A 13,648-nucleotide genomic window follows, 5' to 3' on the forward strand; every position below is an offset into this window, starting at 1 on the left:
CAGGGATCGGTCTCCTCCTGAGGAGGCTTGGGAGGGACGCAACTTCACTCCCAAGCCTCTGCAGGGATAGGTCTCCCGCAGCAGCATGGGGGAGGGTTGCACCCCCCGGATGGCTGGCAGTGCACAGCTACGGCCACCGCAACACCATACGTGGTAATTTGGGGGGCGCTGGGCAGATATTTGCACCCTGGCGCCGCATCTGCTAAAGACCAATAGATACCGTGGTGGACTTGACTGTGCCTTTTGGGACTATCAGACAATGCCCGACTGCCCGCTGGATGCATCCTGCCAATGTCAGAATCTGCAACCTTGAATTCAACATTCCCAAAGTCCTTGGCTGTGATGATATTACTGGAGAGCCTCTTTTTCAATGGGATGATAACAAACCAGAAACTTATGAAGAGGCTGAAATCTTACGAAAATGAAACCAAACCTGCCCTTGAATATTATTGCTGAAAAGGAACAGAGACCAACAATTCATAGTTTACTTCAAACCAAGCTGCCTGATATGAGCTAGAAGGAATCTTCTATGAGCAGATGAAGGAAGATCTATCACTGTATTGAAAATAGAGAAGCTAGTGGCCTAATGGCTAAGCTTCCAGAAATATATTGTCTGATAAATAGTAGAATCATGGGTAGCCTCAGCTATGTTGGGGCCATAGGGTTGTATTCAACACTGGTCTTACTCAGAGCAGACCCACTGAAATCAATGAGCGTGACTAACTAAGGTCCATTAATTTTAATAGATCTACTCTGAAAAGGACTAGCATTGACTGCAACACATAATTTTATTTTTTTTTGGCTGGGATTTTTTTAGACATAGTGTGCTGTAGAGAATGTCTGGGTTCAAAATGCCCAGTGCACATTGCTTTGAACAGGACTTCGTAGGTGCTGCTGATTAATGATGCAAATTCCCCTCTTAACTGAGCCACATCTTTGCTGCTCCACACATGATGTCAGGTCTAGGGCAGGTGGGCAGGGTTTGGCCCAAATGGCTTCGTGAGCCAAATGGGGGAGGCCTGACCTGCCTAATTAGGCAAGAAATTCTCCATTTCTGATATAGGACTCAGACCTAAGGCGAAGCGATTGAAGTGTCTATCAGTAGGTTAAGGGCATTTGGAGGAGCTCAGACTTGGGTCATTTATCCTTGATGGGGCACCTGCATGCTTCCTAATTTCTTTCTTCATAAAATCCCTCAAAGCAGTTTATAAAAAGATAAAACAATAAGAAAAAATAGCAACAATAATTTAAGACTTGAAAAGTTAAAATAACTGGGAGTGACGCGGTGGCTTGAACACCTGCAGGCTCTGTGCTGCCCCAAAAAGTCTGCCCACTGCCTCCTCCTTGGCTGTACGGTGACTGAGTGGGAGGAGGCAGGCAGACAGCTCACACACCCCATGGTGCCATTGGGCACCAGGATCCATGGGGTCAGCAGATCCCGATGTAGATCTTTATTCCCTCCTGTTTCTGATTTAGACATTCACTTACACCTTCTTCATCAGTAGGGAGGAGAGTGCCATTTTGTGGTTTCCCTCAGGTGCCAAAATGCCTTTGGCAGGCCCTGCCAGCCAGATGAGAAACACTTTAGGCAGGCACAGCCTAGGGCAGAATCTCAAGGGCCAGCTAGAGAGGCCTGGAGGGCCGCCTCTGGGGCTGTGAGGTTCCACACCTTTGACCTAGATGCTTGATGTGCCAAACCCCTTGAACTGCCTCATCCTCTTGACTTTCAAATGTGTTCATTCTCTCTCTCCCACTCTCTATGTTTGGCATGGAGCCAAGTTACAGTAGGAAGAAGCAGCACTGACTGATCTCAAGCAGGGCATATATAAAAGCAGCACTGCTAATTATTTTGCAGTAATTACCTGGAAATTATATGTATGTTGTTTGTGCAATAGTGGGTGCTGCTATTTTTGAACTCGCATTGTTATCCTTACTTGGTGGAGTCACATACACTCAGGATCCATATTCATCACTGGACATGGTTGTTCCCCACCTCCCCATCCCAGCAGTTGGTGAGAACAGTGTAATTATCAGCTTGCACTAATCCAAACACCTTTGCTCCTTCATTCTTTACACACTCCTTCCTTTCCCTTTCACCTCCATATTCACTCAAACCCAACTAATTTGCTTATAAGCATTTAGCATGATTCAGGATAAGATGCTTGAACCTTTGGCTAGGTTCTAGAAATAGCTCCCAGTAGATCATTGATTCTTCTTCTTCTTTTTAAAAAGAACAAACTTTAAACGTGCTTTAATTATTATCTTCATTTAATTGCCCCCTTTCCCCACAGCTGTTTTGTGATTTAGAAGTGTTGCACAACTCTCTTGGCACTTCAAAGGGAAAAATGAACAACCAAAAAGCGAAGACAGTGGGCACTTAATGGCTTTGGCCAAACTTGTTTACAATCACCGTCCCTAATCAAACCATTACAACAGTTTCCCTTCCTCCTCTTCCAAGTGTCTAGGTGTGGTGTCTCCTTGCCAGACAGAACAAAAGCATCTGAAAAATGTCTTATATTCAGATGAAGACGTTCAGTACCAAATCTCTCCATCCAGGAAAGCAAAGGTCTGTTAGTGAGTGTTTGACTTCTACATCCTTGGCCCAATTCAAGGACCCACAATGATGAATAAAAATCCTAAGTGACTTAGGACCCAAATATCTGAAAGCCCATCTCCATCTCTACCTGCTAAGATATCCATAGTGGCCTCAGAAGTTCTACCATCCTCAGAAATGCAGGAAATAGCAGCCTGGCAGGTGGCCTTTTTTAAACTGTGGAACTCCCTGCCCACAGAATTGTGTCTAGCATCTTCTAAATGTGCATTTTATATTTGATTTCCTTTAGTAATGTTTTCTTTTGAAAATTTTAAGATAATATTTTAGTTTCCTTTTAATTACATTGCTTTGAACTTATATGTTACATTTTACTTTCTTCAGTAACGTTTTATTCTGGATTGCTTCATTTGATGTATTAATTTGTTACAAACTACTTTGAGATTTCCCCCCTTAAACATATAAAGTGGTATAGAAATGAAAGAAATGATGATTTTTATAATACAGTTAAATGATTCTGTGAAAACTTAATAACCCTGTCTTCAGAAGAGCTACACTAAATATGAAGGACCTCCGACAGGCTAAATAATATGCTGGACTTCCAAGAAGCAGAATAAGAGGAACCCCGGTGATCAGGCCAAAGGTCCACTTTATCCAACTTCCTGCTTTTTACAGTGGCCAGCCAGGGAACGTAAGAGCTCGGCTGGATCAGGCCAAAGGTCCATCTAGCCCAGCATTCTGTTCTCAAATTAAATGTAAACTCCAGAAGGCTAGAGATGCTCATGTGAGATCTTGTGGGAACTAGGACGGGCTCTGTGCGATTTTGCGAAAGCATCCCAGAACATACGCACTGAGAGAGCCTTGCCTTGCACCCCCGCCCCCAAAGACCAGGGCAGAGAGCTTAAAAGCTCTTTTAGAGCTGGGTCTTATTGGAGTTCCTGGCGCGAAAAGAGCTTATAAGTGCTTGCTTTGCGGGGGGTGGGGGCAAGGCTCTTTCAGTGTGGTGGCTCCAGAAGGCTAGGGATGGTCGCATAGGGGGCGGTTCCAAGAGGGCAGTTTGAGTATGCACATCTTTGCATATATAGTGGTACCTTGGGTTAAGTACTTAATTCGTTCCGGAGGTCCGTTCTTAACCTGAAACTGTTCTTAACCTGAAGCACCACTTTAGCTAATGGAGCCTCCTGCTGCTGCTGCCGCACCGCTGGAGCACGATTTCTGTTCTTATTCTGAAGCAAAGTTCTTAACCTGAGGTACTATTTCTGGGTTAGCGGAGTCTGTAACCTGAAGCGTATGTAACCCAAGGTACCACTGTACAGTCGTTCTTTGGAAGTTGAACGGAATCCATTCTGGAAGTCTGTTTGACTTCCGAAATGTTTGAAAACCAAAGCGCGGCTTCTGATTGGCTGCAGGAAGCTCCTGTAGCCAATCAGAAGCTGCGGAAGCCCCGTCAGAAATTTGGCTTACAGTCACTTCCAGGTTTGCAGTGTTCGGGAGTCAAAATGTTCGGGAACTAAACTGTTCAAAAACCAAGGTATGTGCACTCCCTGGAAAGTAACCCCCGTATAAGATGTAGTCATCCTGTATTATGTGGATGTTTTGATGATTAATATTTAGAATGCAAACAAGAGACTGTTCTTAGCTTTTTAAGGCTACTGTTGTTTTCTTTTGGAAGTAGGTGAACCACTCATCTTCTCCCAGTTCCCATATGGTGTATGCCTATGCCTGTGCATGTGTTCATGCGAGTGAGACAAATTGCTCATATTCCAGCTTGGTCCCCTTTGATGCCATCTTTGAGTTTAAGTTGTCAAGATGAAAGGCCACACAGGAAGGATTTTTACTCATCTAGAGCATGTGATGATTACATGCATTGTAGTAATTAGTGTTTACTACTAACAGAATTGGCATTCATATTCCAAGCATTAATTAACAGGGGAGGAAATAGAAATAGATCATATTTACACATCACAATTATTCCTCTAAAGTCTAAGTGGCTCCAAAGCAGAAGAATTTATTAAAAGCGAAAGCAGACTGAGGTATGTCCCCAAGGGCAACACCATCCATGGGGGATCGACTTTGAACAGAGAATGTGTGGATTACACAGTAATCCTGCACATGCCTACTTGAAAGTAAGTCCCACTTAATTCAATGGGGCAAGTGGGTATAGGATTGCAGCCATATTCTCTTAGATGAATGCACACTGATCCTGATTGCTGTAATGAAACATGACTGCAAGGACTTATGGTCTGAGTCCTGATTTCTGGTGTAAATGATGAACTAGATTTTTTAGTGGACTGTGGTACAGCATGGTATGAATTCCTTCAGGGAGGTAAGATTCTCAAGATGCAAAAACTTAGATTTACTGTAGCTACGATGAGGCGCTTCAGTGTTATCCATGGGACAGATTCCTCCCCTTCATCTGAGGGCAGCATGCTAGCTCAGAAAGCACAGGTTAGGCCAAATGGCGCACATGCAGTTCTGTCCTTCAACCTGCAACCCAGCATCTACCACCTGAGGCAACTGCTTCACTGTGTCCGGTGGTAGGGACACCCTGACTAACACATCACATGGGTTTTGTTAGTCATAGGAACCAGGAGGGAATGACATATGTATGGGCTGTGGTGTTCAGAAGCAGCGCTTAAACAGTGCTCCTTATCCTTGGAATTAGAGCAACCTGGTTGTGCCAGATTCCTCCTCCCACATGGGTGGTGAGAAACTTTTGCTAATCATGTACAGTATATGGGATAAGTGTGTGCAATTACCATGGTTGAGTGCAGCATGGTGTACCCAAAATAGCTGACACCATACATCTAAATGATCAGGTTAGGGTAGGGAACTTTCACTTTAAAACACCTAGAACTCTTACAGCACATTTTTGCCAGTTTTATTCTTTTCCTCTTCTGTACTGTTAGCTTCTCAGCTCTCAGTAATAAGAATTCACCTAGGAGCAAGTCATTTGCTTTTTTAAAAAATAAAAAGGAATCTACACAGTACAAGATACAAAAACCTACAAATTCCTTGTGAGTTGGCATGGTTGAAAGAGAAAACCTGTAGGGATGAAGTCATGTGACTTACCAGGAGGGAATTTCAACTTTAGAGACACCCCCCCCCATTTCTTTTATCACTGAACATTCTGGTATTCTACCTATGGAAATTGCTTCATGCACATATTTTGAGATATAGCTCTTCAGTTTATTGATGTAATCTGAGCAAGGTCTGCAAGGGATTCCCACATGGAAGGGTTAATGTTGTCAGCCTTTGTGTCACATTTGCACACATCTTTTTAATGCAGAATTAGTCTGCCAACAGGCCTAGTGCCTGAAGTCAGCTGGATCCAGAAGCACCTTGTCCACATCAGCCAACTGAATAAAGCCAAAGGGGTCCCTCCTCACACTAACCTCTGGACCACCCAAAATAACCCTGTTATGCTGGCTACTAGAGGACACAATGCGAGCTACAAAATGAGCATTCTTTGCAGCTTACACTGCTACACGGTAGGCACGATTGTGTTTTCTTACCAGTGTTTGGTCAGCTTCAATGTGAAACATGAGCCATTTGTGCTATAGTCTTCGTCTGTTCTGTTTCACAGTCCAGAGCTCCTCAGAATAACAAGGAGCTGCTCAGGCTCCAAAGCACCCCATAAAATACTCAGGAGCATTTGTGTTAACCTTGCCGTTCCATAGCAAGACTTGTGGTTCAGGAGGATCACCAACTTTCACCACTGGAAACCCCCCCCCCCCAAGCATTTAGGAATACATTAGGTTCCATCTGTCTCCGAGGGTGGGCTATCAGAGCAGGACCACCACCCTTACAGGGAGAATTGCCATTGTCAGTTCAAAATTAACCAAATTATGATCTAACCATGACAAGGGAGTGCACTGCATCCCCCTGTCTTCTATAATTTGGGGCTAATATCACATCAAGAATGTGCCCCTCCTGAAGCGTTGGGCCAATGACAATCTGAGAGACCCACAGTTGTCATGAAGGCCATGAACAACAGGATCGACGTGGATATTGATGCCACCCAGGATTATCATTTTAGGGTCCTCCAACAATACCCTTGGTTAGCCAGTTCAGGGATACTGCTGGGCAACAGGGTGGTCAGTAAACCAGCAGCATCCCCAATCTGTTTTAGGAATAAACTACTATCTGACGTTTAGAAGACATCTGAAGGCAGCCCTGTTTAGGGAAGTTTTTTATGACTGATAATTTATTGTATTTTTAATCTCCTGTTGGAAGCCACCCAGATGGGCAGGGTATAAGTAATAAATCATCATCATCATCATCATCATCATCATCCCTGGCCCAACATCAGGTGCCAACGATGTAAGTCCACCCCAAGATTAAGCGTCAAGTAGATGGTGCTCTTATGGACAACAGCAACACCCCCACTGCAGCTCCCTAGTCTAGCCTGGTGCAGTACAGGCAACGATGGATTTAGTTGCATCTGAATGACATGTGATCTCGCATGCATGGCACTGAACTTGGAAGAACAGTGGTACCTCAGGTTAAGTACTTAATTCGTTCCAGAGGTCCGTACTTAACCTGAAACTGTTCTTAACCTGAAGCACTTTAGCTAATGGGGCCTCCTGCTGCTGCCGTGCCGCTGGAGCACGATTTCTGTTCTCATCCTGAAGCAAAGTTCTTAACCTGAAGCACTATTTCTGGGTTAGCGGAGTCTGTAACCTGAAGTGTATGTAACCTGAAGCATTTGTAACCTGAGGTACCACTGTAGCCCCAAAATGTTGTAACTGCCCTGAGATTGAGGGGTACTGTATAGGGCAATATACAAATTTAATAAATAACAACAAATAAGTCACGAAAATTATGAGGAATGGGTATGGAATGGGGCAGAGCAGGCTTATGCATGCTCCGCCAACATGCATGGGGGCCTGGAGTGTATCCCCCCACCCCACACAAAACAAGGATTGCCTTTACTGAAAACCCAGGTGATCACAGCAGTGTAAAGTTGGGCTTATCCAGCTAGCTCACCCAAGTCTCAGTAATGCAAACCACATCTTCCAGCTCATGCACAATCAGATTGTGCACAAATATGTTTTTGTTATTTATTTATTGTTATTATTTTTATTATGGACTGATCTAGCATTCAGAATCAGCACCACCAGACCAGAGGACTCAGCAGATATTCTGCCAGCAGATATTCGAATTGGTGGAGTGAGAGGACTGGAACAAGAAACAGAGACCAAACGCTTAGGCCTCCAAGCACTAATAATAATAATAATAATAATAATAATAATAATAATAATATCCAAAGAAATAAGTAATGCTCAAAGTAGGTAAGACTTGAAATGCCTCATGCCCCACTGATTTCAATGGCTCCCCACATTCTACATCCCCACGCTAATAACGAGAAGTGACATTAATACAATACGTCTGTTAATATCCGAGGGTGGCACAACGAGAGGCCCCCTCCCCTCTCTCGTCCCGCCCTGAGGAGGGACCAACAAAATGGCGGCGGCGGCGCGCCGTTGATTCAAACGCAGCGCGCGGGGCGGCGGTGGTGGGAGGCGGCCTCCCGGCGGGGTTCACTGCGCCTGCGCCCCGCGATTCAAGATGGCGGACAGTGCGGAACTAAAGGTAAAGGCGCAGTTTCAAGCCGCCCCCCCTCCCCTCTTCCTCTCCCCCCCACCCGCCTCACCGCCGCGGCTCTTCTCTACTCCCGGGCCCCCCTCCTCCTCCCCGCAGCAGGTCTGGCCCGGCGGCCGGGCGACCCAGTGGAGGAGCGCAAAGAGGGAGGGAGGGAGGGCTGGCTGGCTGGCTGGCGGCGATCCGGGGGTGTGTAAGAGGAGAGGGAAGAGAGGCGCTGAGGGAGGGACGGAGGGAGAAGTGAGGTGGGGGGGGAGCGCCTTTTGGCTCACCCATTGAACTGAGTTTGCCTCCCCCCTTGCTTTTCTCATCAGCCCCCACCCTAGGAAGCGAGTCCGCTCGAGTCTACTTTCCCTCCGAGGTGCTTTTCTCTCAACCCCCCGCCCTGCGAGGTTGGCCAGGGCTGAGGAGGAGAGGAGACCTCGTTCTGCTGCCCAAGTTGTGGGCGACTCTTCTCTCTCCCCACACCTGCATCAGATCAGCCTGCCTCTCCCTCCCTCCCTCCCTCTCTCTTTTTTGCTCCTCCACCTTGAGCTGGCTCAGTGGGTCCTCGCCCCCTTGAAGGCCACGAATTTGAGGAGTGCAGAGTAGGTTATGTGCGTCTCCTCCCTCCCCATCTCAAGAGGAATAATCTAAAAAGGGGGTCCCGCACAAAGCTGCCCCTTCTTCTTTGACAAAGATGATCGTCCTATTCGCCTACGTGGAACGGAGTTTGTCCAGAATCTGGCTTCTTTCACCTACCCAGCTTTTGCCCCCCTCTTTTCTGCCCCTCTTCCATACGTTTCTTCAACTGTGCAAGGGGCAGAAAACAAGGAGGAAAATGTGTCTTTCCCTAATTCTCTTATCCCGAAGTTTTGACAGCTCTCCCTGACTTTTAAATGCTTAGTATTTGCCAGTGGCAGAGAAGGGTGCCTGAAAGGAGTGGAAACTGAAAGACCCTCCTCCCCAAACTTTCACTTTCAAAGGGTGGAAACTGGTTTTGTAGTAGATCCTTTTGATGTTGGTGTTCGTTCAAATTTCCTTTTCTTGTAATCCTTGACCTGGATTGCGAAGGTTTTATTACTCCATCCAAAGATCCTAGTGCAGTAGGCAGGGAACCCAAATTATGGGTGTGTGAGCAACAGCTGCCTTTCAGAGGAAGTAAATAAAACTATAAGCCATGTGTGCATGCATTTTTTCTACTTCCCAAGAGGTTTGTTAAACCTACATCTTATTTGAAATCGTAGATGAAATGATCAAGGGCTTATTTTAATGGGAGTAAGAAACTGAATAGAAACTTTGGCTGTATTTAGATCCTTAAGCTCATGTGATGGAGAGGGCTTTTTAGCTCATTTCCTGAGAAGAAATTCTCTCATGTTGAAATCTAAAGCGCTCTGAACTCTCTAGAGGGATAGTAGATAGGAGGAAACTCCCACCACCTTGGTTTCCTGTTTTAAAGTGAGAGGAAACCAAAAGTGCTGAATCTCACTTGCTCTTCCCTCTTATACACTGCTATTTTCTTAGTATAGCCTCCCTGCATGACAGCTAGAGAAAAAAGAGTGAGTTTAAAAATATCTGAGATGATTTTGCAGCCAATCCTTCATCCGAATAAAGTGTGTGTGTGTGTGTGTGTGTGTGTGTGGTAGTATATATATTAAAAGCCTTTTCTGAAAGTCTTGAAATGCCCTACTCGCTAAATGAGTGAGGTTTGATATGGCTGCTACAATTCTAGTTGCTTGCTGTGATTCCCCAGGGGGTATTATAGTAATAGATCATAATTTCCTTTTTTTAGTCCTCAACATACCCACCCTTGGTAAACACAAAGGATTGTTTTTTAAATAAAAAGTATTTAGTATATTTCTTAATCTGTTTTGAAGACTTGCCTGTTTACATACTATAAAATTCAACAATGATTACAATAGTCACATGTTAAATATTGAATAACAAATGTGTCTAGTAGGTTGAGAGGGGGTGTTTATTTTCCCTACATACTTGTAGACTTTTATAATCACGATGTCTTTGTGAGCAAAATAGAAATCACGTGTTTAATACCTTTTTATAGATAATATGTCAAAATGCATGTCAAATGCTTTCCAGTTAAAATTCATTTACCAAGGGATTATTTTGTTTACAGTGGCTCTCAATGTCTTAATGCTTTTGGAAATCACACATGTTGCTTTTATGGCTTTTTTATCCTGGCTTTTCAGAAAGGTTCTTTGCTCCTTTGGGACATGTGTACACAGTGATGGCAGCTCTCTTTGTGAGGTGAAGATGAATGGATCCTGTTTATAACCTCCATTGCCTTTTGTGTTTGGGGGGTGTGTGTGTGTGTGTGTGTGTGTGTGTGGAATCTTGCTGCAGTAGGAGACTTAAGGAAGCCTAGTGCCCATTTCTGCAGGCAGCTTGTTGTAAAGCATAAAAAGGTTTATCTGTTTTCCTTCACACTTGGGGTTGCTTCATTAATCTTAGTGCAGTAAATACAGCAAGGTATTGGTAACAGACTCTTATTGGCTAGGATGCTACATTTATTAGGTAGTTGTTTTAAGCTTGGTTGATCTGGGTGGCAAAAGATTTCCACCTCAATCTTTTACCTCTTCCTTCAATGCCTCTCTGGAGAGAGGGAATACATATATGTGTGTGCAATTCCTCCTCATGAGAGCTTGATAAAATTACTTGATGAATTACTAGATTGTGTTTTTTAAATAGATGCCATTGTTGGAGGCAGCATGCCTCTAAATATCATCTGCTGGTAATCGCTAACAGGGAGAGTCCTGATGCTCTCAGCTTCCCATAGTCATCGGGATGGCCACTGTGGGAACAAGCTGCTCCGCTAGATGGGCCTTTGGCCTGATACAGCAGGTCTCTTCCTAGGTTTCTTTTTAAAACCTGGAATTTTATGTTGGTCTACTTTGGCCGCCCTCTATCTAACCTCCAGTTCCTATCTGAGTAGGCAAGTTTTTGTCCCCTCCCTCTAATATCTTTTCAATGCATGTGCTAACTTTCCTTTCTCCCAATAATGCTTAACTTTACTGCTTATTACCCTTGCTTTCCCAAAAATCAGCATAAGGAAACTGATATAGTTCTTCTCAATTTTCTGTCCTTACTGGTTTGTAGCCAGAAATGTGAAACTGACTTGTTTCATCAATCTTATTCATTTGTTTCTTTTGGAGAGGTGGGCAGGGGTGACCTGCAGGCATGGCATGATGAAGGTTGTAGGCTTAAAAAAATGCCTTCTGTTTTGTTATCGAGGACAATTCTTTGTTTAGATAAAGCAACTTTTATTTACTTAAGAGGTTCTTTGTAAGTTAGCAGTCAAATTGCTGGGGAAAATATTTTGCCTTTTGAAATTTGTATTAAGTTTCCTGCTTACCTGTGTTTGACATATTGTCAACCAAAAATTGAAGTTCTATGACACAGAAAATGTCCAGTCCTTCTGCTTCCTGAGTTATGGGAAGAGTAAATGTTAGTTTGTAGATCTTGTGAAAAACCCTACTTCAAGTGTTAGGTGGGGCAAATGCTTTATTGAGGGATGGCACGAAGGGGTTACAGCTCACTGTAAATTGTCATAAAACCATGACCACAGTTTCAAGTAATTAATATTTTCAAGGATGCTCCCAAAGAAAGTAGGCAGGGGAGACTTTCCATCTTTTATGGCTTTCCAAGCCCTGTTGAATTGCTTTGATACCAAGCAAATATCCCCCACTGTAACTTGAATAATTATTTCTGCTAACATTTGTGTGCAGTCTAAACTGAAATATTTTGTCAGCCTCCTGTTAGTATTCTTAACAAGTAAGATAAATACAGGCATTAAAATAAATAATCCTGGCTTGGATTCAGAGTAAGTTGGTTGCACTTAGTACTCATTGAAAGCAGTGGGATTTAAATGGCAGCATAACTAACTTGTCCCATTGATTTCAGTGGAACCTAAATTCAGCTAACGTCAGTGTGGATCCAGCCCATTGTGTGTAAAACTGTCACTAAAAGCTGTTAAATTACAGGGAGATGTGTTCTTCCGTTTTGCTTTGTATTTTCTTAGTAAACATCAGAGCTGCCTCTTTTTAAACGTTGTATTCAAACTAAAACATTCTGAGACATTAAATAGCTTGAGTGCCAGAGTCAGAATTTTTCTTCTGCCATTGAAAATTTCCTGTGTCCTAATATATCATCTAGTTACTTTTTAAAATCAAACAGGTTCTGAAAACATTGGTTCCTTACCCAGCATTGTTCCTTTTTAGAGGGTTGTGAATTCCCCAGTTCCTTATTCTTATTCACCTATGAGATTTTGTGTGTGTGATGATATAATAGCTCATATTAAGAACATAAAATGAGCCTGCTAGATCAGGCTGGTGGCCCATCTGTATCACAGTGGCCACAGGATGCCTGTGGGAATCTTCAAGCAGGACCTGAGCACAGGAGCACCCTGGTTTTCAGAAGCACACCATCTTGGCTGTTAGCCATTGATAGTCTTCTCCTCCATGAATTTGTCCAATCCTTTTTTTAAAGCTTTACAGATGAGTGGCCATCATTGCTTCCCAAGGGAGTGAGTCCCGCAGTTTATGCACTATGTCAGAGCTTTCCAAATTTTTCATGTTGGTTACACACTTTTTAGACATGCATCATTTTGCGACTCAGTAATTAAGTTTTACTAGCAAACTGAACGTTAAACTAACCCCTTTCCAGCCCCGGGAGGAGCACGGGGAGCTTTCGTGTGACACCTACACACTGCAGCCAACACAGTAACATGTTGTGACACACAGTTTGGAAAGCTCTGCGCTAAGTGATGGGGAAGCGTATAAATAAACAGCTAGTTGTGGAGTAGTAAGTTGTGTGATCTTTGTGTGAATGTCTTCATTACTTCAGTTCTAGGTTTTCATAACATTTACATATAGATCAGAGTTTAATTATTTCTAAAATTGTCATTGTTGATGCTGTCTTCTGAACGGATGTCAAAAGTGCATATTGAGAGGCTTCTGTCTTTACACTCTCATTTTAAAGGAGTGCCTTTGGGAAGTGGAAAGATCCTTGAAGTGTTTCTTGTTAGTTATGTTTCCTGATTTTAAGGAGTGATGGTGATGGAAGCTAAAGAAAGATTTGAATTAAAATATCTAGTCATGTGTTCTTCTGTACAGGTGAATTTATGAATGTAAATCTCTCAGTTGGAATCAAATACTAGGCTTGTTGGATGTGAGGAAACTGCTAACAAGCAAGGTACTTAGTATTTTTAGATGATAGTAATAATGAAGATTAGGTCTCCAAGGATGGAGAAACTTCATAATAGCACTAGCAAAATAGCCAAATAAGCAGAAGCCACCATTTTCAGCTTTTAGTTATAATTTTGCTCAAACCATTTCCATTGAAGATCTATCTAAATCTCAGCAGAATAATTTCACAATTCAAATTGTTTTAATGAGCAGCCCTTACCATGCACCTTCCTATTTACAGTTTTTCTTCTTGTATAATCCACAGTGTTTCTCCAGTGCGCTTTGAGAAGTCATCTTTACATTTTTATTTCTT

General features: G+C 43.3%; 1 protein-coding gene across 2 annotated transcripts in view; it reads left to right on the plus strand.

Moving 5' to 3' along the window:
• Positions 1 to 8,024: 8,024 nt before the first annotated feature.
• Positions 8,025 to 13,648, plus strand: part of PIAS1 (protein inhibitor of activated STAT 1) — a 49,615-nt gene continuing 43,991 nt past the window's right edge. Inside the window, exon 1 of one of the 2 annotated variants that reach the window (XM_081171145.1) lies at positions 8,025 to 8,146. In XM_081171145.1, the coding sequence (XP_081027271.1) occupies positions 8,123 to 8,146 (24 nt within the window). In that variant the 5' untranslated portion in view covers positions 8,025 to 8,122. Of the gene's footprint in view, positions 8,147 to 8,242; positions 8,345 to 13,648 lie in introns of those variants that run through there. The other variant, XM_081171147.1, reaches the window with a different exon arrangement.

Source organism: Podarcis bocagei (genome assembly GCF_964188305.1).
Source record: "Podarcis bocagei genome assembly, chromosome: 14".
Taxonomy (NCBI): Eukaryota; Metazoa; Chordata; class Lepidosauria; order Squamata; family Lacertidae; genus Podarcis; species Podarcis bocagei.